This window comes from Neopelma chrysocephalum, unplaced genomic scaffold, assembly GCF_003984885.1.
Source record: "Neopelma chrysocephalum unplaced genomic scaffold, ASM398488v2 Primary Assembly neopelma1_26, whole genome shotgun sequence".
Lineage (NCBI taxonomy): Eukaryota > Metazoa > Chordata > Aves > Passeriformes > Pipridae > Neopelma > Neopelma chrysocephalum.
In genome coordinates this window covers 13,002,026-13,026,556 of record NW_020897695.1, presented here as the reverse complement: position 1 = coordinate 13,026,556, position 24,531 = coordinate 13,002,026, and the positions used below count along the sequence as shown (strand labels likewise).

The 24,531-nt window shown below is 34.8% G+C and overlaps 1 protein-coding gene across 10 annotated transcripts in view; it reads right to left on the bottom strand.

Annotated features, from left to right (window-relative positions):
- The window catches only part of ULK4 (unc-51 like kinase 4), a 229,890-nt gene that overhangs the window by 103,006 nt on the left and 102,353 nt on the right, over positions 1-24,531 (bottom strand). For all 10 annotated transcript variants that reach the window (XR_003533025.1, XR_003533023.1, XM_027675600.1 and 7 more), the window contains exons 30-31: positions 24,241-24,333; positions 14,652-14,700 (exon numbers count right to left, since the gene is read on the bottom strand). Coding sequence is in view for 8 of the 10 variants with exons in the window: in XM_027675600.1 (XP_027531401.1) it covers positions 14,652-14,700; positions 24,241-24,333 (142 nt within the window). In the remaining 2 variants the exon portion in view is untranslated. The remainder of the gene's footprint in view (positions 1-14,651; positions 14,701-24,240; positions 24,334-24,531) is intronic.

Here is a 24,531-nt window from a genome sequence, read left to right as displayed (position 1 = left end):
GTATTTAGCACAATGATATTTGAACAGGTTATCTTGTTTGGTAGGCAGGAGTGTGAAATGAACTCAGTATATGCAAAAGAAAGAAAAAGAGTTCTAGGGCACAATTTTGCTTCCTGTACCCAATATTATCAGTAAGGAACTACTCGGTCAAAACAAGCAAGGGGCAGAAACTGAACCTTGTAATACAAACGGGACTCAAAAGACAAATCTAAGAGGAATGGAGAAAAAAAAAGGTTACCAAAATTTCATCTGAGTTTTTGAGATGATGCTACTGTTATAACTGTAATTAGAAAGTTACAGTGGGCAAACTAAGACTGGATCATGGTAGGCTTAATCTGTTTGCTATGAATCTTCCTCAGCAAAGCAAAGTTTGCCTATAAAAATATTTTATAAAACAAAATATATTTAGAAACTAAGCTTATAAGACAATGAGTAAATGACTACAGGTAAAAACAGAAAGTTGAAAGTAGAATATTAAGATTTAACTTGTTTTGCGTTGTGAAAGATCGACATTCTAAAATCTAATTATCACCCTGTAATATGAACTCTTCAGGAAGACATTAACATAAGGAATGCATAAAGAATACATTCTTGAAGCCAAACCAGAAAAATTTCTAGACAAGTGATCTGAGTTCTGATGCTTAATGTGGAACCCTCTGCCAGTCAGAAACCATTCACGGATGTTCAATATTCTTTTACAAACCCTATTGTGAAGCACACAATAGCTCAGTACCTTAGTCATCAGAATGCAGCTGGTCAATAAAGGTACAGTCAGCAACTGCCTCATTCCTACATCAATATTTATTTAGATGAGATTAAGAGATATATTTCAGCTGTTTGACAGAACAGTGATACTGTCACAGTAAAATTCTGGTCACAAGATCAACAAAATCTTATTCTGAAAAGCATGCATCCCAGGTTTACTTCAGTATACATGTTCCCTTAAATGCTTTCTCTTTGTCTTGATTTTTACATTAGCAGGAACACTAAACTGGCAATTTGCTCTAAATCAGCCTGACAAACACAAAGTTTGGAAGAAATGAGATTTTGCTTTAATATTGCTTCTACAGCAAAAATAAATAAATCTTTAAATTTAGATATTAATCACCTTGGGTAAACATTGGAGGTGGTTCCATTTAAAACGTTACATCAAATTCACACAAACTATGGTAAGGTCATGATTTCTCCCTATAACTTGATCTTTAAAGGTCATAAAGGACATAATTTGGTATTAGACTTGTGAAGTCTCATGTTAGAAAGAATCTCTGTCTTTCTGCAGCACCTGCTGTTTCACACATTTGCACATTGCTGTAGCATGGTCCTACAGCCCCTCCTCTTCTCCAGGTCTCCATGTGTCCCTTAGCTCAATCCATTACTCAGTGACTGGCCAAGTTGGGGGTGGGAGTGAGGGAATGCTGCAGAACTGCACTCCAGCCATCCCTGAGGCATGCAGCAGTTACAAACTAGAGCAGCCCTGCCAGCTTCCCAAAGCTGCTGTTCTCTTCACTCCCCCTTCTGCTGCTCACAATCAACTAACATGTAACTCCTGCCACCAGGTGAATTTTTTCTTTTTTATGTCACATGATACAGTATGAAAAACACTTACAAGGTCACAAAGACTGTGAGATTACTAACATAAATAATGTCACATGCATGGATGCATATTTTATATATACACACACATATATATAAATATTACAAAATTACAAACTGATTCTGGGAAAAGAACTAAACAAAATTAAATGTGTCCAAGGTGTGGGCACTGCAAGACTGTGAGAATAGGAAAAAAATCTTAAAGAATGGTAAGTGAGATTTACCATTTACTGATAAAAGTGGGGGGAAATGGACAACAAAAGACAAAGAATTTAATTTGTTTAATCTTATTCACAGCAGAACCAGTTACCAATCCAGAATATTAACTACTTTTGTTGCATTATTTAAATTAAAATATAGGAGAAAGGCAGTAAATGCTACAGAAGCTATGGAGGAAAGGGGTGTGAGAGAAGTAATGTGGTTTCTGAAGATGGTGATGCCCGTTAAATCTCTAATTAAAAAGGAGTGCAATTATCCCTTTACCCATCCCCAACGACCTCCCAAATATTTTTCTCTAATAAGTAGGAAAATTGTCCAATTATAATGACTGAGTGAAAAGAGCTTTGATGTAATACAAATACTGTAGAAACGTGCTACGTTAAACATTGAGAACTACGAAACTTGTCCATAAACAGAGAATCTGGGTAAATACTAATTCTTAAAGAATTACTGTTAATTTTTAACTCACGTGTATTAATACCAACCTCTTTACAGCCAACTAAACAAACAGCACAGACTGGAAATTAACCTCAAGACTCAGAGCAGTGTATTTTTAACTTGCTAATTTCTCTAAGAAATAACGTGCTTCAGAAAACAAGTCAATCTGTTTAAGTCATAAAAAATTAAACTGGTTTGTCATACAAAAATGGGAGCGGTGAGACAAATTTCTACAGCTAGTAACTAAAATCCCATGCATGCATTTTCAGTATATAAAGCAGAATCTGACTCAGTTCTAACAGAAAGTCTACTTACCCAAACAACCTATCTAAAACACTCCTCAATTGAAGAAGCCTTAAAAGTACAAGACAGGTACACAGAACACTCTCCTCAGCCTCTAGGAATTCACAGCCCAAGGACTTTGAGTCAGAAGTAGATTTTTAGAACATAATAGTTCTCAATGGATTTTTCTTCATTAATTTGTCCAGTCTATTTTTTACCTCAAGTATGGACAGAGCTGAGAGCTGAACATAACCCTACAGGAAACAGTATCACTTTTGTCAGTTTTTAAGATCCCAACTGCAAGTTGTCTTAGTTTATTATAATACAGATCTTGTGTTAGTAGATGCAGTGAACAGCAAAACTGCTCCCTATTCACCTGACTGCATGCTATGTATCTATGTAAAGATCATAGCTCCCCCTCAATCACCACCTTCCAGACTAAAGCATAGGAAAGAGTAGTCTCTTTCACCAGGCCATTCCAGATCTTAGATCATCTGTGTCTCTTTTCTTTGCACTTTTTACTGTTCTACGGTAAACTTTTTGAGATGAGGAATCCAAAATGTACACATGGAGTAACACGCACAATGTTTTTCTGCCTACCATTGCAATACTTCCTCTTACAATGCATAACATTCAGTGTGCTCTCCTGACCAGGACAAAGGATTAAACAAGTGTTGTTATTAGACTGTGGTTTTATTTAACCATGATATCTCATTCCTGAGTGATAATGGCAACACATTTTGCATCACCGCATAAGTAGAGTTGGGATCGTTGACAGCAGACACATACAGGTTTCAGGGCTGCTTTGAAAAGGAGTGCAAATTAAACTGAAAGTGAGTAGTATTAGGTGTCAAAAAAACTCCAGAGGATTTTAGTTACATGAATAATCACAAGATCCTGAAGGTTATGCACAAAACTTCTATCAAAAATGCTCAAATAAAGTGCGATGAAAGAATATGCGAATGCTTAACAGTCTTATGACCACGAAAAAATCCTCAAAACAACCCAAGCCAAAACTGTTGAAGAAGGGGAAAACCTTGATTCAGAAACTCTGCATTCTGAACTTTGTATGATCTTAAATGACTTTGCATTTGCAGAAAAACTGAGAGAGAACACGAGCTCCAATTGTGTGCCTATCCAAGCCTTAGGGCTGTCTTGAGGTGGCCCCTCACTCCTGCTCCTGGTGACATCCATCATTAAGGAGCATAAGCTCACTACCCTTCTGCCATAAGTTCCCAAGACTGACAGACTGATCTGACAACTAAAATGAAATTCCTGATACAATGTTCAGTGACCATGGAAAAAGTCATAAACTCTTTATTCAGACTAAACTGGGGGAACAATAACAGAATCATTCCTGATGGAACAGGCTAAACAGAACAACGTACTATTAAATGAAGTACTGGCAAATTTTTAATAGAAGTTATATATCAATCTAAAATGACAAATAAAAGAAATATGATTACACTATAAGGGCAAAAATTCATGTCTTTTCAATATTTTTAGAAGCGTGGTTTTGGTTTTGTTTTTTTTTTTAATATGGGATTCTTCACTGAAACACTATAAAAGTCTTCTAGGTAAGCACTTCAAATATTCTACAAATCTTAACTGTTCTAAAGGTCCCAGAGTTAAAAAGAAAGGTCTTAGTTAACATTTAAATGCATTTGTTTTCCATTTTGTTTTAGAGGAAAGTCTTCCAGTTTTCTAAGAAATAAATTCTAATAGCTTTAACTTTTTCTGTCATATGCAAAGCTAAAGTTAGCATGTTCCCTTAAAGGTCAGAGCTTCACTGTTTTAAAGGAAAAATATAATCACTAAGGAAAATTCTCCACAAAATATTCAAATTTCCCAATCACAAAATAAAAAAAAATCTGTTCAGAACACTGTTAAAACCCACAAGACTCATATTTAAGGTAACTTGCATAATGTTTAAATGTACTGAGAGACAAAACAAGTTGGCAGAAACACTCAGTGACTTTATACATCCAACCACTCAACCTTGACCTACAGTCTGTCTTGGATTTGGTTCATAAAACACCACCCTCATGCAGTATAAAATGTAGATGCCTCAGATAAGAAGAAATAGGAGTGGAGCCAAGCCAGCTGAATAAGCATTGCCACTTCAGTGCATCCACCTTGCTTACTTAGAGGTCAAAGCATAGAAATTGTTAGGAAGCAAAAAATAGATGAAGAAATCAAAAAATCCAAATTCACCTGAAACACTACTGACTTGGATGCTAACCTAGGAGTTAACATATCTAACTACAGGCAGGGCTCAGTGAATGGTGGTTACCATACTAGGAAAATAATGTGTTGGGTAATTTTTGTTCGGTTGATTGTTTTTTAGGAAGATGGACTGGATTGGGACAATCAAATGACAAAATGACATAAGGTTGAAGTCACCTTTGGAGCTCTGTAGTCTAGCCCCCTGCCCAAAGCAGTCCTACCAAAGCAGGCTGACTCACAGTTGCATCCAGATGAGCGCTGATCTCCAAGCATGGAGATCCTACAACCTCTCTCATCTCTGGTTCTAGTGTTTGACCACCCTCCTCACAGCAAAAAGTTTCTTTCTATATAAAGCTGGAGTTTCCCATCTTCCAAATTTCATTCACACTCTTGCCTTTCCATGTTGGACTGCTAAGACAAGTTAGGTTTCCTCTTTTCTGTACTGTCCCATGAGATAGCTACATGCAGGAATGAGATCCCCCCAAGACCTCTTTGCAAAGGTCATATGAAACTTGTTCTCTCAGCCTTTCCATATCTGCCATGTGCTCCAGGCCCCCGAACACCAGGGAGTACATTCAGTGGGCTTGTTCCAAGATGTCAAATGTTCAGGGTAAGCACTATTACAGCCTTTTACAATATATTTAAAATTCTTCTCTGAATGCAGTATTTGAACAAACTCTGTATTCCAAACAAGCTTAGCCTTCCAAGAAAAACTGACTTTTAAAAGTTGCTCAGAATAACCACTATTGGTTTGTAATTGGAGGGGTTTAAGGGAAGTGCCAACTACCAGCATCCAGCAAGGTCCAAAGGACAACAGGCAATCCTCTAAATACAGGACAAAGCTAGTGGATTTGGAGCAACATCCAAGGGCCAGCACATGGCAATATGCAGAGGCTCTACCCTTTGCAGGTGCGGAGAATTAAACAACTGTTGTGTTGGATCTCAAGTCAGTCCCTGAAGGGATCATACCACTACCTTTCATACCATAACACTGGATAAATATTAGCATTATAGTTACTTGTTAATTGTTTTGAACAGAGTTTAAACTGCGTCATCACCATGCGTCCCTATAACACTCTGTTTGTCCCGATCAACAGAACATGCAAAAAGACCAGAGGCCTCAGTGAGTTCTATGTCCCTTTGAAGCAACACTGTGAAGTATTGTTGGGACAGTCAGAGCAATGACATGATAAAGATAGAAATCTGCCATGCAAGGAATAACAATGATTGTTAGTTCACAACAACTTTTTCTTTGAAATTGTGAGAATATTTTCATTCAAAAGACAACTGGTAAGACAAAGAATAACCATCCACTCCAGACTACTTAAGAAATGTTTATTTAAAAAAAACACCTTCACCAAAACAGTATGCTTGAGTGCTTATTGAAGACTGGTAATATATAACATGAAGAATGAGACCAAAGAGATGGAAAACAGTCACGGTATCATAAAACTTAGAAATGTGTTCTAGTATCAGCAGTAATTATGGCCACTATTTCTGCAAAGAATACAGCTATGCACTTCACTACTTGTTTGTGATTTTCTTATCCAGTACGTTATATCTAGCTTTAAAACCTTATTACAGTCTTTTAGACTCATGTTTATTATCTGTACAATTTTCAAGTTCTGGGACAGGATAAAAAAAAATCTACCAAGAAACACATAAAAATATTGTTTATATATGAGTTTTCTTATGTCCCTTAGCACTGAATATAAAATAAAAAAAAATAGTTATGTAGCATACACACTAAAATATTACTGTCTAGCAATAGGAAGCAATTCCTTTAAGATGCAAATGGCTGAATTTCCTTCCGATAAAAGAATATAATGCTGTCACAAATGCTGTGGACTCAATTTTTCTCTCAGAAGTGGAGCTCCAGGTGATCTTGTAAATAACTTTACTCCCACCCCTAACAGAAGCACTGGTTCAAAATAGTTTTTTAGATAAGAAAGAGAATGATAGAAGGACATGCTTTAGTATTATTTTTCTTTTTTAAAACCCATTTCATTATGCAGAATATTGATTTATAATATTAAAATGGTTTAAAGGATGGCTCTACTTCCTCAAGCACTTTTTTTTTTCCACCAGCAATCCTACTGGGGATAGATCTACACAGACATACAGTCATAAAATAGGCTGTCCACATTTACTTAGAATTTATACAGTGCTTCTCATACCAAAACTTGAATATCTTCTAAATCCTAAGGAATTTATCATTCTTACATTCCTGTGATGTTCCCATCACCTCTAACACTCCTGTTTCAGTCCTTTCATGAGATTTCTTCAAACTACATTGGTCTTCTGCAAGTATGGGAGGACATTCATACATTAAATGAGAAGATATCCTTCGCTTTGAACTTGCTAGGGCACCTAAGCCAGGATGGCTGCAGCTGCTAACTGTCAAAGTATTTATTAAGCTTTGCACTTTGTAAGCCCTCTGTTGGTGTGCCCACATTACAAATGTTAATGAAGCTACTAGCTCAGGGTTAGGTGGAGACAACTTTGTGAACTGTTGCCACACACTGACTGCAGCACAGACAAGCCTGAAGCTCTGTGATTATAGCAAACGTTGAAATCCTAGTATATGTTACAATGATATTGAAAAAATCAAAACTTTCTCCCATTGTTTGTAGGAAAATGCCTGTGCAAAGGAACCTTTAGTTGACCTTTTCACAGGGGAACAAAAGGCTGCAGAGCAGCCCTGTGCAAAGTGAGGTGGGGGTCCTGGTCAATGGCAAGTTGAGTATGAGTCTGCAGTGCCCTGGCAGCCAAAGGGCCAACCGTGTCCTGGGGGGCATCAGGCAAAGCATCGCCAGCCAGTCGAGCGAGGTGATTGTCCTGCCCTGCTCTGCACTGGTGCGGCCTCATCTTGAGTACTGTGTGCAGTTTTGGGCACCATAATATAAGAAGGACATCAAACTAGTAGAGTGTGTTCAAAGAAGGGTGGCCCAGGTGGTGCAAAGTCTCAAGGGCAAGACCCACAAGAAGCAGCTGAGGTCATATGGTTTGTTCAACCTGGAGGAGAGAAGGCTGAGGGGAGACCTCATCACAGCCTACAACCTCCTCAAGCAAGGCAGCAGAGGGGAGATGCTAATCTCCTCTCTCTGGTGACCATCAACAAGACACGAGGGAATGGAATAAAGCTGCATCAGGGGAAGTTCAGACAATATAAAGAAAAGATTCTTCACTGAGAGGGTGGCTGAGCACTCTAACAGACTTCTCAGAGAAGTGGTCATGGCACCAAGCCTGACAGAGTTCAAGGAGCATCTGAATGACACTTCTAGTCATATGACGTACTTCTAGGTAGTCCTGCAAGAAGCAGGTAGTTGGACACTATGATCTTAGTCCCTTCCAACTTCAGATAATCTGTAGTTCTGTGACTGCTTTATCCATATGCAAAACCACTGCATATCACCTAACAGTATCTGGGGAAACAAATCAAATACCATGGGTTCTCATTATTAATCACAATCAGAAATTGCTTTTATACCATGCATTTTGGCTTCTAATAGTTTTGTTGTCATCTGTTAAAAACACAAGCTACACACCAATAAAACAAAACTGTTAAGAATTCATTCTGTGTACAGTGTTAATAATTGCAGAGAACAGCTGATGATAACAGATTAACAGCCGATTCAACACTAATAGAACATTTATATGTGTAAACCCTCCTCAGAAACTCCTGACTGAAAGATTACTGAAACAAAACAAAACAAAACAAAAAAATCTGTTTCTGAAAGGAAAACTTTCTCTTAGTAAGATTCTGCTTCATGCTAGAAAGTTCTCAAGAGAATTCCACTTAGACATGTTTATTTCCAGGGCTACACATTCTGATTTATAAGCTTATCCCTTTTAGGTATACACAATTTTCATGTCAGCAATTAAAAGACATAAGTAGTCTCAGGAATCTCATGCTTAAACTAAAAGTGCTTAAGCAAGTCAACTGAGTAATGAAAAAACCCAACATTTTTACCAGAGGAGCCATATTTTATTCCTTGAAAATTGGAAATTAACATACTGTACCCTATTACCTTTTCTTCTTTGGTCTTTAGAAACACTCCTATTAATTTGAGTTAGCATTAAAAAGAGAATAAATGCAATACCTTACTGAGTGTTGACACAACTTCAATAAATTGGTAAGACATTTGTCAGTTTGAAAAAGACTGAAACCACTCTTATTGTTAAGGTGTTCTTCTACTCATAGCAAATTTTACACTTGCATTACATTTTTTTCTTTAAATGGTACCTCATAATTTCAATTTCATTTCAAATACATAAATTCTAAGATATTCCAACACTTTTTTACTTGTTTCTCCTTAACCCATCTTTGGATATTAAATCTCTTTCAAAAAAGCAATTATTTTGCTTTATAAACCACCAATTAAAACAGGATTTTGGCATTTCCACTTTCAGAAATCTTCATAGATTATATTCCTAATCTGTCACAGTAGGTTTACATACACGGTCACAGCATAAAATCTGACTATTAAATATAGAATTTTAGGAAGTATGCGCTCTTCACAAGAATCAGAAAACATGGAGATATTCATTATGGATACATTTAAGTTTCCTAACTATAACTAATGCTCATCCTGTAGAAGCCACAAATATTCATCTTAGAATATTATTTCAGATACCTTATAAATACCGATTTTCCCTAAAAGCAGTAAGGAATGGTGAAATTCATTGGCAGTAGAAGAAATTCATTCAGCAGCAGAAACTTGTACTCTCTTACAGAATATAAGAATAAGAGTCTCCTACACTGTTGTTTCAAGTACCCACCCTGGATGGCTCACAAACACTTGCGAGAGTTAGAAACGTGCTCCCCATTCTTTTAGACAACCAACAAATTGGGTACCATTCTGGATTAAGAAGTGCTTAGTTTAGCAGACACGAGTAAACTAACGCTTCAAATGCTGCAATAACCTCCAATACATGTTCCTCTGTCCTTATAATCCACGTGGCTGCTAGGCAGAAAAATACCTCTACCTCTCCCCTCAAATAATATTTTACTGTAATCTCTCACTAGAAAACAGAAACCAAGCAAAAGAAGAATGATGAGACTCTTCTTTTTCCTCTTCAGTGTTCTTTTTCTCCATTTTTATAGTATTTTCAGAGGTGAGCCTGGTCAGAAAACAAGCATTATTTTTCAATCATTCTAAGTGGGTGGCTTTGTTGCTTTAACTAGATCACAAGGAGTGGCATCTCTGACTGTAATAATTTCCTGTAGCTTTTTCCCCCTATTAAAATTAAAAATGAAATATAATACAACCACTGCTTCCACTTGGATGCTATACAACGTCTTTGTTACACATATTTTTTCCTTTTATTAAAGGGCTTTTCCACAACATTACTAGCTTTCTTGAAAAGAAGGTGTTACCCAAATAAAACTGGAGTGGTTTGTTTCTTCTTTTAAAGATTATGTTTAACTAACTTTTATGTAACTGTTATAATTTTTCTTGTAATCATACCTAGCACATATACTATTCCTTATTGCTCAGCGGAATATTGTCCCAAAATACACAGGGACAGTATATACACAACTAGGAAAAATAAACAACAGTACATGAACAGGACTACAAAAAGAAACCTATTTTGTATTTTCATAGTAACAGTTTTCCACTGTATTTCAAGGAAAATAAATTAAAATTTGTAATTTTAAAATTAATTTTAGTTATTTCCAAATGTAAAGAAAACATGTGGACTTGCTTGTGCTAAGGACAGAATAGCAATATAAATAAAATAATCACTATATTTGTATATTTACAGTTTAGACACTAAGACACTGTCTACCATTGATTGATGGTATTTGCTAATAAGATATCATTTATAAATACAATATCTTTCAATCTTACTACAATGTAATTTTTATTAAAACAATATACCTTCAAATTTTAGCTGGCCATTAAAATACAGAACTTTGTAAAAAAACATTTTACAGCAAGAACTGAAGTCTGTGACATGCTGGTGTGATTAAAAGCTACACCAGAGATTTTAATAGGATAAGCACACAATTGACTAGTGAGCTTTAAAAAAAGGGTAGCACTGAGTTCCTAATCACAAGCATCATTAGTTTTAGTTTTAAAACTTATCAGCAGAAAAATACAATTTCACCAACTACACAGAATTTCTTTTCTGTGCAACAGCTTACATTCAGATAACTCCAAAGGAAGGCCAGGTAATATTTATATTACCCTAACTTAGAAAATAACATAGCACAGAGAATAACATTTATGCCAATTTCACTGCTTGCTACTCAGCAATGTGAAAATCTTGGTAGCAATCTAAAATACAAATAGCCATAATTTACAAATATGGCAGTAAACCACCTCCAAATCCTTTATCAACCTCATTCCAGAATTATAATATAATAATAAAAAAGAATATTTTGTATATCATAAACTGATCCTGCAGACAGATGACAGGTTTGACATAGTAAAATATATTAGAAACGGCAGCAAGAAAATAAAACCTGGAACATATCCCACAGTAACTTCTCCTGCTACAATCCTTTCTTCATCATCAGCAGCATTTCATATTTATATCTTATATCAACCCAACTTTTGGCATCATTTACATAATCATGGAATTTGGTTCATTATTCTTAATCTTGTTATCAAGAGGAGTTTGCATCTTTTAATTTTTGTACATTATGATGCCAACCTTCCTTCTGCTTTTCAATCACTTACTGTCCTGAAAATACTTGTATATTGTCAATATATCTCCTTTTTTCCACAAATACACATCCCTACATTATCGCTGACCACATTAGACAGTATAGCAAGATCAATGTCCACTTGTATTACAGTGATACCTTCATATTGCTTTGTAGAACTACTCATAATCTACATAACTGCTCGCACTAGGATCTGGGATCATGGTACTGATGAAATTAATTTCCGTTCAGGTGTAACATGAAATTCCCCTCTGAAATTCTATAACCAAGAACTGTATACAGGTCCTCACATACTCACAAAGTACACCATTAATGAGTATTTCCTAAATGTAACTAAGTGTTGAGAGATAAATGAGTGCTGAGGGTTTCCAGGGGAACTGGAACTCTATTTAAAGCCTCTTATTAATTAGATCACTAACTAAAACCTAGCTCAGGTACATATAAATAATGGCTATTCTCTTAGAAAACTCTTAAGGTAGACAGCAACGGATTTTTTCACTAATCCAGTTCTTTTTGTTTGGCAACTATAACGTAAATGTTATGAAAGGATACATTTCATGTGCTTTAGTTGAAATTAGAGATCTAACTGGTTCGGTGAGATGATAGAGAATAAAAAATTGCCAAATCAGTGTTACTGCTTAGACCAAAACATAGAGTAGCATTGAGTAAAAGAGGTAGTGTAACTCTACGCTGACGAGCAGGGAAAAGCAGTTGTATTAAAACCTATTTCTTGTGAACTGTTCAGTATCTGCAAGCCATCACGTCCTTGCTACTGAGATAGCTAGATTAAAGCTAGTACATTCAATTCCACTTTGATTGTAGCACAGCCAAGAAACAAAGACTGCTCCCAGAGATACTTTCAAATTTTGAGCCCACAATATTTCCCTTCAGAGCCTAACAGAGTCAATGTCCTGTCAGTCACAGCACAGTAAATAATATGAACTATATTTAATGATACATAGAAAATATACATTGGATATTCAGTCTTGGCATAGAAATCATGCAGTACTAGTGATATTCCTTGAACTTGATAGTAATACCTCTACATTAACTTACTGTCAGTATAAATAGTATATTGACTCTGAAGCATAATTCAAATTCAATAGGTCTGGTAAAATTCTAGGTACAACAGCACAGAGCTCAACATTTCTATTTGTACTGTTTCTTGAAACAAACAGAAGTATAAACCTAGAGAAAGACTAGTTTATGGAGAATAATGAGAAGCAAATTATAGGCAACTCCCTTCATCCATATGACTATGAAAAACATTTCAGAAATCTGTAGTGAAGGAGTTTGCTAATCTGTTCTGTTCAATTCACTCTGTTCATGAGGAAAATAGCCTAACGATTCCAGTCTGTTTAGTCCTGGCTCCCAAGCTTTTCTAATTGCCTAACCTTCCTTTGCTGAATTTACTTTTCTGTAGGGAAAACAGGGGAATAGGTTGCCACCCTCCTTATTGTTTAGGGTGTCATGTCTCACATCCCTTGAGCCAAACAAGACCACAGCTGACAGCCACAGTACTGTTAAAGCTTGAATGCTGCATACGGCAATTGAAGCAATTTCAGGTGTTCTCTCAGAACAAAGCATATTGAAGGGGGAAATTTTTTTCTCCCTAAAAGCTACAAGATTTCCCCCTCACCACTCTTAACCATAAGCTCAAAGAGAGCTATACGGGTTCGAGAGAGCTGTGAAACCTTCACAGAATTGCAGACAATTTTGAGCTGAACTGCTTTTTTCTCCCTAAAAAACCCCATACTATTTCTAGAACTCATGAGGTCAAACTGCATGTGGGGAGGTCAGGAGGGAGCATTTATGACTGACTCTAACTCATCCTACTTAAGATGGTATGACATACACACATTTTAAATTCCATGACTACAGATACATTATAAAATTTTTTTCAATATCTAGGAATATTTCTAGAGGTATTTGAACCATGTTCAAATACTCAAAGCTATAGACTAACATATATATATTGGAAGTTAAATTTCAAGATTCTAGCACCTAAGGACATTTCAAACATTAATTTGATATTTAAGGATTAATATGAAACATCTGACTTCCATATTTTACTATGTTCTTTTATTACTACCTAAAAGTAGTACTCATCCTAGGTCAAAACTATTTATGAAATACTGTGAAATCTTCAGGTTTGTAAAATCTTGGGGTTTGTTATTCTGAATACTTATCACAAGAAGAGATTTGTACATATATGCACAGAAAAATGTCATAAAGCTTGTGTTCTGTATGCTGCTGGACAAATCTATCATCACTAAAGTTACTTTAATAAAAAAGGGCTTATCTGGGTATGCAGTATTAAAGAGATTCAAAATGACAGGCAGTGAAATAAATCACTGCAAAGGAAGAGTGAAGATTAAAATAATTAAACCTAAGAAAGGAATATCAAAGTTGATTCAGAATCACATTTATGAACATCATCTGAAAAAGACTGAATTTCAAGAATGATGCAAAAGCAAGTATGCAACATGCCCATACTGCATAAATTATGCATATTTATTTATAATAGATATTTAGTATTCATCAGGAGCATGCTTACATGACAGGATACTTACCTGATGCAACTTCATGAACACAAAGATTAAAAAAATAAATAAGAGACTGTGGAATTTAGCAATGAGAAGGCTAATGGATAGCACAGTACCCAGATTCCAAACCAGCCTAAACATTTCTCTTCTTCATTAACATATTTGTTTTGCAACTTATCAGAGAAATAAATCCATCAACAATTTTCCTGACATTTATAAGTGGCAGATCCTATTTAGGGATGGAAATTTCACATGTGACTATCCAAAATCTTATCCTTGATACTTTATATTGAAAGAAATTCCAAAATCAAATAGTGGGAATTGAGACCATCATGCCAACAGTATCAAACTTGTATTTGATACTATTTAATAAAATGCAAGTTCCTCAGCATTTCTTGCTTCAATTGGGCAAATATATAGCTCTAATTAGGGATCAAGCTCATTCATTCTATTTTTGGGGAGTTTTTTTGATTAAAAAAGTATCCTTAGGAAACTTCGATTAGTTGGTGAGAACTGCATAAGTGGTCACTTAAACCAGATAGACTGTTTCATTTGATTTTATTGATGTCTTATTATTTTATCAACATGCCTAATGAAACTTACTAGTTTGACATGGTTTGAGAGATATTATATCTATCTGTTAGAATATATATATTAAAAATTATTCTTACCGAAATGACTTGGAAAAGAACTGGAAAAAGATGGATTTCTTCCACGAGGCTGTAAAAACATATTTTAAGATTTATTTAAAAACAGAGGAATGGAATTCTTATTTAACACAATAAACTCACAACAGGAGCAGAGTAGTAGAATAGTTGTTGCCAAAATCCATGACCCAGAACCTTAGCCTTAGACTAGCTCTCAACAAAAATGAGCTCCACTTCAGATATTAAATAGAAACAGCAATGTCAGACTGTTTTGGAAATTACTTCCAAGTCTGCTTCACTGATGCGATTCAAGTGAGTGGAACAATAATTAAGTTAATATTTTTTAATGGCAGAAATTAATAAAAATTCATAAGTATAGCACTATACATACTATGAAACAGAGTGCACCATTAACTATTTTAATTAATAGACTCAGCACACATAATAGAATTATAAATACGCTGCGTTTTTCTAAAGCATGCTATGTTTACTAGCTTCTTGGGTTTAACAAATTTCTATATGATACTTTTGTCAGCCAATTCTTTTGACAATGCTGAGCAGTGGTGGCCTTACAGAAGTTAGCTATATTCTCCTGCATTTCAAAATCAGATACAAACCAGCAAGTATATGCTTATAAGAAAGAAGAATATTCTTAAAAATCAGTAATACTTTATATTAATGCAGTATTTTCTACTCTTAGAACACAAAACACTTTATCAGTAAAGCATGTGTGTCTCTCACACGCTATGACATATGAATCATATGATTACATACACGTAACTGTATTATATTGTCTAGTTTGAAGAATGATTGTCCCCTTTCTTATACACTATGCTAGATGTCTATTCACCAAGCATGACAGAGAACATCAAATTGTACGTTTCAAAAATTTTCTCTTGTGTCACTATAACATTACTGAAGTGATTCATGAGCAACTGGTAGGTTTAGCCTTGTGATACAGCTAAGACAAGACTGTATTATGAATCATGTGTAATAAACACAGAGAGTATGTCTGGGATCTCTCCATACAACAAACTACAAAATTGTCTTTCAAGAAGTATGTCAGTTAAAAACACAAAGTTATATTAAATTGTTCTCTGTGAATAAACATAGGTTATATTTGACTAAGATGAGCATCGAATTTCATGTTTGAAGCTTTACTATGTAAAACTCTATACCAGCTTCTGGTACAACAGTAATCAGATAATTCTGTTTGGTAAACTATTTGTTAAAAAGAACTTATATATTCATAAAATCACATAGTTCAATTTCAGGGTTTTTATTCATGTCTAGTAAGAAAAGAGAAGGTATTATTTTTCTGGATAGGGTAAGCTAAAGTACTATATTGTGAATTGAAGCGGCTAAAAGAAATTTAACATTCTCCTCTATGAACTTCATGAAAAAATTCATAGGGAGCTAGAACAAACATCCAAGGGTCATAAAAGAATAAAATGCTTCATTAAGGTTAATGTCACCTATCAAGCTCTGGTTGTTCACATTTGCTGGAATCACGTCATGTAAAGGAAATACAATAAGGAATAAAAGCCACACTAACAGAACAACCGTATCTATGAAGAACTAAGAATTACTTCTGAGTAATGCAGATGTGTACATTATGTATGAATAATGGTTTACTATTTCTTACTGTTTTCCTATTTCTCTGATCCTTGCCTTAACTTAAATGTAATAATGATTCTATGATATAGAATCTACATGAGTTTGGGGAGGGAGCAGGGGCTCAGTATAAGAAGATCTGTTGCATTGTACACCACTGGCACGTGGACCTAGAGATGAGTAAAACACATCCACTAAATTGTTCAAAACATAATGAACCAGTATCATTTTATGCACTTATATATACACATTTAACAAAATTAAGTAATAGCCTTGTTCAAACAAATGTGTTTATTTTTTCTTGCATACAGAAATGTTACACCCAACAGAAAGAAAAGAGTTTATGTAAGGAAAGAAACTCATTATTTCTAAGTTTAGAAGTTCGAATTTAAGGACAATTTATCTTATTAAGTTGAAGGGAAAAAAAATCCATATGCAGTGGAAAAAAACAGTTCCTTCCACAGGTCAGGAGAACATGAAAGCTGTTCTCCTCTGGGGAATCTAATAACTCTTTAATAGACAGTTATGGCACCTTGGACACAGTCAGTTCATAAGGGAATTCCAGCATTGCAGATAGGAAGACTTATTATATTTGAGGTTCATTACCAGAGCCAAATCTATGAGTTAAATGAAAAGCTTAGGCCGTGCCTGTAAAACAGAATTTTGCTGATGTGGGTATAACAATACTGAACATAAAAAAGGCCATTTAAACACAACAGATTCCCAAAAAGAGCAACAACTGTAACAGCAATCATACTGACAAAATTAAGTTTTGCCAGCACAAACCTACTTGTGCTTAGGGCTTATTGGAATTACTTACCCCAGCAAAAGCTGCTCACTTTGCTACATAAGCAGCATTTAAACTGTGAACACATTAGCAGTAAAACACAATCAAATACCAAGAATAGCTAAGCAATCCTATTTTAGGAAAAACCTAGAAAAATGCTTTTGTGGTAAAGGGTAAATTATGAAACAATTGGTTCCAAAAACTGCAAGCAGTCCCGATTGTTACAGCGTTACAAAGTCAGCTTTACTTTCTGCTGAGATAAGCTAAAACAAAACTAGAGCTAATATGGCTGTTTTTAAAGGTCACCTGCAAACCTTTATGACTGAAGCAAAAAATTGCTGCAGCCTCCAAAGAAAATTATACACATAACTTAACTAAAGCATACAGTCACATCAAACATTGTATTGAGACAAAGCTTAAAGCTGATTTATCCCAACTTTGCATATATGTGCTGAAGAGAGAGAGTGACATTATCACACCCTTCATTGCTATCTTCCATAGTTTTACAAAGGAAATGTCTTAAAGCCAGTGAAAAAGGAGTTTAGCTATGGAACTTGTTTCATAGAATGTTCATATTTTAAACTAAAAGTAGTTTGGTTCTTTATAGACTTTTATAAAATTTATATTTAATTAGGTTCTAATCTGTTTGGAAAACAAACAGAATCATCACAATACACATAAGCAAATCATAATACTAAATAACAATACTAAATATGTTCTCATTTAAATCTATGTATAAATAAACAACTGGCTTAAAATAACTGGTCATCTGATTTTATAAGACTTGCTATCAGTACAATCTGAATTTTTAATATACTAACAATTTTCAGAATGAGATTATGCCTCCAATTTTGCTTTCCAACAATTTGCAAGATCTGTTTTTCTAAGATATCCTAAATTACCTTTTTTCAAAACACAGACCTACTGCAGGACACTGAACACCAAAGGCTTTTTGTTACAGGTGTAATCCCTTAACAATTTAAAAGACAGAAAATGTGATGTTATCAGATATAAGCTTTAGAGAAAAGTTGAATGAGGGTGTGTGAAAACCTGGGTATTACAGACATTCTAAGTTGAACAAATGAGTAGAAATTATTCTGAAGAACAGAACTGGTGGGCACGCACAAAGCAAGAACCGAGACATTCATTTTAAAGGGATGAAATGTCAAATCCACAACAAATTTTTTAAGAATTTGGTCAGCTGGTTGATATAGTATGCTTGAGCTTTCAGAATGTATCAGGACACCTGATAAGGGGTCTTAAACAATAGCCATGACTGTTCAGATTGCAAAGGCACAGCTAAAGGAGACAATATTCTAGAAATTTATAAAGTAGTGTGCTTCTTTTCCACCATAATATGATGGCATCAAATTAAGCGGCAAATGCCAGATCAGACGAAGAAATCCAAAGAAAATACCTGAAGATGATAAAATTTCATATGCATGTGATTATGCTATAGATTAACTATCATTGTTATTTGTTGAATATATCTTTCAACCCACATAAATGAAATGAAAATTACTCCTCAATAGCTACTACCTACAGAATACCACGAATTCTTATATGGCTTCTGAAAAAAAAACCAACTCACAGGGGTCTGAGAAAGCCTCCTGAAAGTATTCCCACTCACCTGACTCCTTCCTATAGTCTTCTCTGGGCACCTACTATTGAACATAAGAGAATGGACTTTTCAGTGGTTCAGATTTGCTTTGTGCTGAACAGAGGATTCATGGCAGAACTGAATTCACTAAAGTCTGCAGCTCCAACTGTAGCACTCAACTAGCTGACTTTTCCTCATTATCTGCTTATTTTTTATTTGCTACTTATATTACCAAAGGCAAAAATTCACTATTGAAAGTAAAAATAACTAAGAATGAATGGCATTTTCTCCTTCTTTTTAATGCTTTACATTAAAAGAGTAAATATGTGAACCTTCCATTAGAATGATTTTCAAAAATTCACTTAACAGTAACATCAAATATTAGCTTCACATTTTTACAACTTAGACATTCAGCAATTGATCAGCAACACGAAAGAGAAGACAAAATTACAGGTTTAAGGTTAATAGCTAATTTCTTTACTAAAGGGAGCTTTTATAAAATGTAACTCTAAGGAGTTGTGTTTTACATTAAAAATGGTGATTAGTATTACAGTCTGTACATGACTAGACTATGAGAACCCACTTGCAATAATGAACTCTGACCACTGCCTTTGATATGAATTACAGTGATGTGCGACCTGACAACAGTGTTATTAGCTGACACACAACATTTCAAGAGTCTGTTTCTGGGCAAGTCTTCCTGCCTGGCGTTATTTGATAAAGCAGCATATATGCAAATATTACACCAAAAAATAGGAATAGCAAAGTTCATATGAATTCTTTGCTGTTCTATATTAGCATTACTTCCCTAATAAGAAAATGAGGGTTTTTACAACTCAATTTTCATAGATGTGAACTAGCATAATCAAAATCAGGTTCTAAATCTACATAAACATTCCCTAAAGTCCTAATAAAAGAGTTTCATCCACTGTCAAACTCGCAATCCATCTGCATTGTAATTTTCTCACTAATGTCGTACACCACTAACATGTAAATCTACTGCTCAGTTTTGTCAGACTAGGCCCTAAGGCTTACCTGTTATCAGAACTATTCCATTTTATTTTATTCAGAGTCATAGAAAACACGAAAACACGAAAACACATAAAAACAGAAAAGTAATTTAGAAACAAATAGATCTACTTTGTAAAGTGAGTATTTCAACCTTCAGCTAGGAAATTAAAATGACTAATGGGAAGAACAAAGTGTTTTTAAAGCAATTAATATAAACCCACATTAATCAATTCATAAGGAACGCACTGAAGTGCTAGTCCTGTAGTATAATAGCAAAGAAACCAACAGCAGGTTCAAAGACAAACAATGCACAAAGCTAACAAGTGCTTGTGAACTGAATCACAATTCTACCAACACAAAACAATTAAAAGCACCAAATCAACTCCAAAGAGTTTGTTTTGGTTTAGGGTTTGTTTCGGGGTTTTTTTACTGTTTGTTTTTTGAACCTGGAGGCAAGGATATCACATAGACCATTTCAGAATATACTGAAATTGCCTTTAATGTTCTTTAACAGATAATGCATAGGTATGAGCAGTAGCATAAATAAAGTTTGAAAATTGGACCATTCTTGGATTACTCCAAAGACACTATGATAAAAAGTAACTATAATTAGTCAAGACAATCTGCTGTTATGTACAAGGGTGATCCATCTATCATCTTCACAGGTACTATACCTGTAGCACTTAGAAGCAGCAAATTTTTTTGTTGTTGTTGCTCTTCAGCACCTTCCTATTTTGTTTTGTGACACCTTTTCCCCTTTTTTAGAGCAGTGCCTAATGTTTGTCTGGGAAATTTATTTTAAGGACCGGAGGTGGGGAAGGTTCCTTAATTTGGTCCCCTGTCCTTCACCATAAATCTAAGAAGGGTCACACTATTAGTTCTTAGATAAGTGTTTCTCCCTCAGGAAATTACCTTAATAACAGAATACTGGAATGTGTACCACTCTCATGCTTATTATCTGATGCAATATCTCATATTCCCCTCACCCCTATTCTATTACTTTTACTGTCTCCCTTCCCTGCAACCAAAAATGTCTATTTTAGCATCCCATAAAAATCAGATTCATAGGTTAGAAGGTTTAGTTTTCAGCTATATTAATGTCATCACATGGTATGAGTTTCTAACTAAAGGTAAGCCAAGTAGTTGCATAAAAGAGCACACAGCAACATTTCAGAAGGTTATCTGTAAGGCCAAAGGCAAGTTAAAAATCATGATCCAGTAAAAGTTTACTGCAGTACCACAGTATAGAATACCTTTCAATAGTCAAATCACATAAGAACAGCTAATTGGTATACCATATTAAGAGAAACTAAGAAATTTATATCAACTCCTCCTCACTACTAGAAAAAATAGCAATCTGATCATTATAGACCACAGGAAAACAGCATAAAAGACTCAAAGCAGGAACAAAAAAAGTTCCAACCCTTAATAGACTATGTCTGACCTCTTATCCACCCATATAACACTAAGTTGATAAACACACAAGAGGACAAAGTATTCTATGATACTGCTCTTTTCGAATACAGACTATGCATAGTTAAATCAGATCTCTCCCTGCTGCAGACATTTGCTTCCACTGTGAGTTCTGTTCCTTCAAGAACTCTTCACAGAAGTACAATCCACCAAGAGCAATTAACACAGGAGACAATTTTTTTTTTTTTAAACAAACTCTAAGTGAGGTTGTATCAGACAGCAATTGTTGCATGATGTAAAAACAGGTACAAAAAGGAAAACACCTGACTCAATTATACTCTAACCCATTAAGGTCAAAACAGGCAGGAAAACACTCATCCTTTTCTAAAACTGGATTGTCTTCCTGTGGATACTCATATGGTCAGATGTCCAAACACTGTAAGTATTCACAGAAACACATTAAAGTTGGGGTTTTTTACAGCTACCATCTTACACAAGAGAATTTATGTTTGTGAGAGATCTAATTCTGCAGCATACCAATGGGATATCACTAGAGTTTTCCACTGCTAAATTGAAAAGTAATAGAGTGGAAGGGCTCCCATAGTAGAGAATGCTAAAAGTTACCTCAACAGTTGAGGAATGGCAGAGATTACAAAGCATTTTTTGTATTCTTACAAAATGCTAATTAAAGGCATTCAAAATACATATTGTAATTAGTATATTTTATCATAAGCTTAAAAATATAAAAATACTATAAACCCCATCAAAAATACAACAATATTCAAATATCTGTGTCTATGCCATATATAACAAACAACCTGTAATAGGAAACAGAAGTGTCCAAAAATGGTGAAAATAAGATGAAATGTCTCTCCTCTAATATTACAAGTTAGCTAACTTACAGTATCAGCTATGAAAAAAACGAAACAAAAAAATGGAGTGCATCTGTCTCCTTTCAAGTGCTAAAATAAGAACTGCTCAAATGTTGACATCTGTCAGAAAGCACACTGGTAAAGTTTGATCTGATGGGAAGAAGAATGATAAGCATGAGTTACAAGAAAATTGGTGGAATTAAAAAAGAGAGAGCAAGAAAGAGAGAATGTGTTAGGTAAAATAAACATGTCTGAGAACAAGCTATCATATGGAACAAACTAAATAAATGCACAGTAGTCCTCATCCTCCTCCCAATTCAGTCTTTATTTCACAATAAGGTTAATTATAGATATTTTTGAAAGGCAAGGAAACAGTAAGGTAAATACTAATCTAACATTTTGTCATTTTACAATTCTTTTGTTACCACCACTTTTATTAATTTAAAGTTACAGCAGAAAGCATCCATCCTTGAAAGTCAGGCACTGATAAAATGTAAACTTGGAGAAGCTACAGAGACTCAGTGCAGTGACTTACATCACTCTTATCAGTACTAAAATGTAGTAGAGTTTTTTCACAAAAAACAAATTAAATCCCACAGAATTTGTGTCCAGTGTTATTTATATACTTCTCATCACAATTTTTTCAGATATTTTCCATCTGTCTAATGAAAGGGGTGAAAGAGAACATATGCCTTTAGTAATTCTGAGCTCCATGAGAACTGATTAATTAGCCATCAAACCAAAATAGAACCAATTTTGATGTAGTGTTCACTATAGCATGTACCTAGTTTCCATTCTGTTCACTAGCATTTTGTACAAATATGAATATATTATTCACCTCTGTCATGTAGCATTGGCTACTTCCATCAAAAGTTTTTGGGAAGCCAAAGAATCAGGAAGAAGATAGACCAAGGGATAAACTGCACTCTGTCAGAAACCTAGCCAAAGAAATGATTTAGTGAAAGAAGAGGACCAGTAAGACATGCGAGAAACAGAACAATCACAGACGGCTAATGTGGAATCTGGTAGCTGGTCCTTAAATGACAGAACTAGATATACTGGTATTTAAGATTATTAATAGTTTGTTGAATGTCCAGAGCTGCTCTTTAATAATATTAAGAAAAGAACTCCTGTCTGCTGCCAGATGACCATGGGGATCAGTGTGCATCCACAATCTACCTACGCTGAGCATAATGGCAAATACATATGATTCCTCAAATAAAAAGAATTCAGCAGGGAGAGGAAATGTGCTGCTAATATAATCAGTATTCAAGATACAGAAATATTCTTTATAACTCTTAGAGTATTAGAATATCTGTGGGTTAGTTCTAAAAGTGGATAACTGTTTTATTTGTTTCTATAATACATAAAATCCTGCAGTAGCATAAACAGCTTTTTTACAATAAAAACTATTCTATACAATCCAAAATATTTTAAATCTCTCTGTTTCCTACTTCATTTGTAGTCTACTTAGTATATTAAAGCACCATTCCCAGTAGCATCATAAAAGATTAAAAGAGGATGTTCCATCTTCTGTAATAAAAAGTGGGAAAACAAATTAAATTTCCTTCCTTATGTTTTTTTTATCTTGTGCTCATTTAAATCAATCAAAGCAAGACAGTACAATGTTCAGCAACCTCTTGGCTGTAACACATCAGACACCACAAACAGAGAACAGTGACTGCAAGAAAAACCAGATTTTCTAGGCATATCCAGCAAGATAGAGAGATGCTTCCTAATTACTATTTACTCACACAGTTTAAGTTCCACGCCACATTTTTTTTTTTGCTCATCACACTCTAAACTTTGGAACAAGAAGAAAAGATATTAAGATACTTTTAAACATACTGAGGGTACCTACACCAAACGTTAAAATCCATATTTAAGAACTTTTAAAAGGTAGCTATATTTGCAGAAAAACTGACCAGTTTACAAGTTAATTGACTCGTGTAAACCTTTAACAAATACATCCCCTTTGTCCTAGCTACAAATATGTTTAGCTAGACAAAAATTTTGATAACGCTTTGGGGTTTTCTTTCTTTTAGATTTAAATGATAATTTCAATGTTAAAATTCTTATGATTTTGTCTCTAGTGTTTTATTGGCTAAATCCATGTTAAAATAACCAGGATCATATAAAATTGGCACAAAAGACATAAGATTGTGTTCTATAACAAAAACTCTCTGGGAATTTTCTAAATCAAGGTGGTAGTCAAAGTAGTATGATAATGAGATCTGTTATTGCTAATTCCTAACAGGAAAAAAGAAATTGAAACAGAAAGAACCCAGAGCAACAGAGAACGTGTAGTTGTATCACCTCACAGAAGCAGGGCTGTGCTCAGTCAGGGCCACCAACAGTTTCAGAGCATACAATGGTACTGGGTCTGGAGCCATCAGAATGTGCTCATACCTGAAAGGCAAAGTGGAGAAGAGGCAGAAACAGTGAGAAAAAAAAAAAGTCAAGAGATTCTTGTCAAAAAAGTTGATACTAAAAATGTGTCATTTCCCATTTCCAAACTTTAGAATAACCACAATGGAAATACAATGCTGTTTGGAATTGTAAAAAGCAACAATACTCGCTTACAGACAGTATTTTAAAGCCAGCATC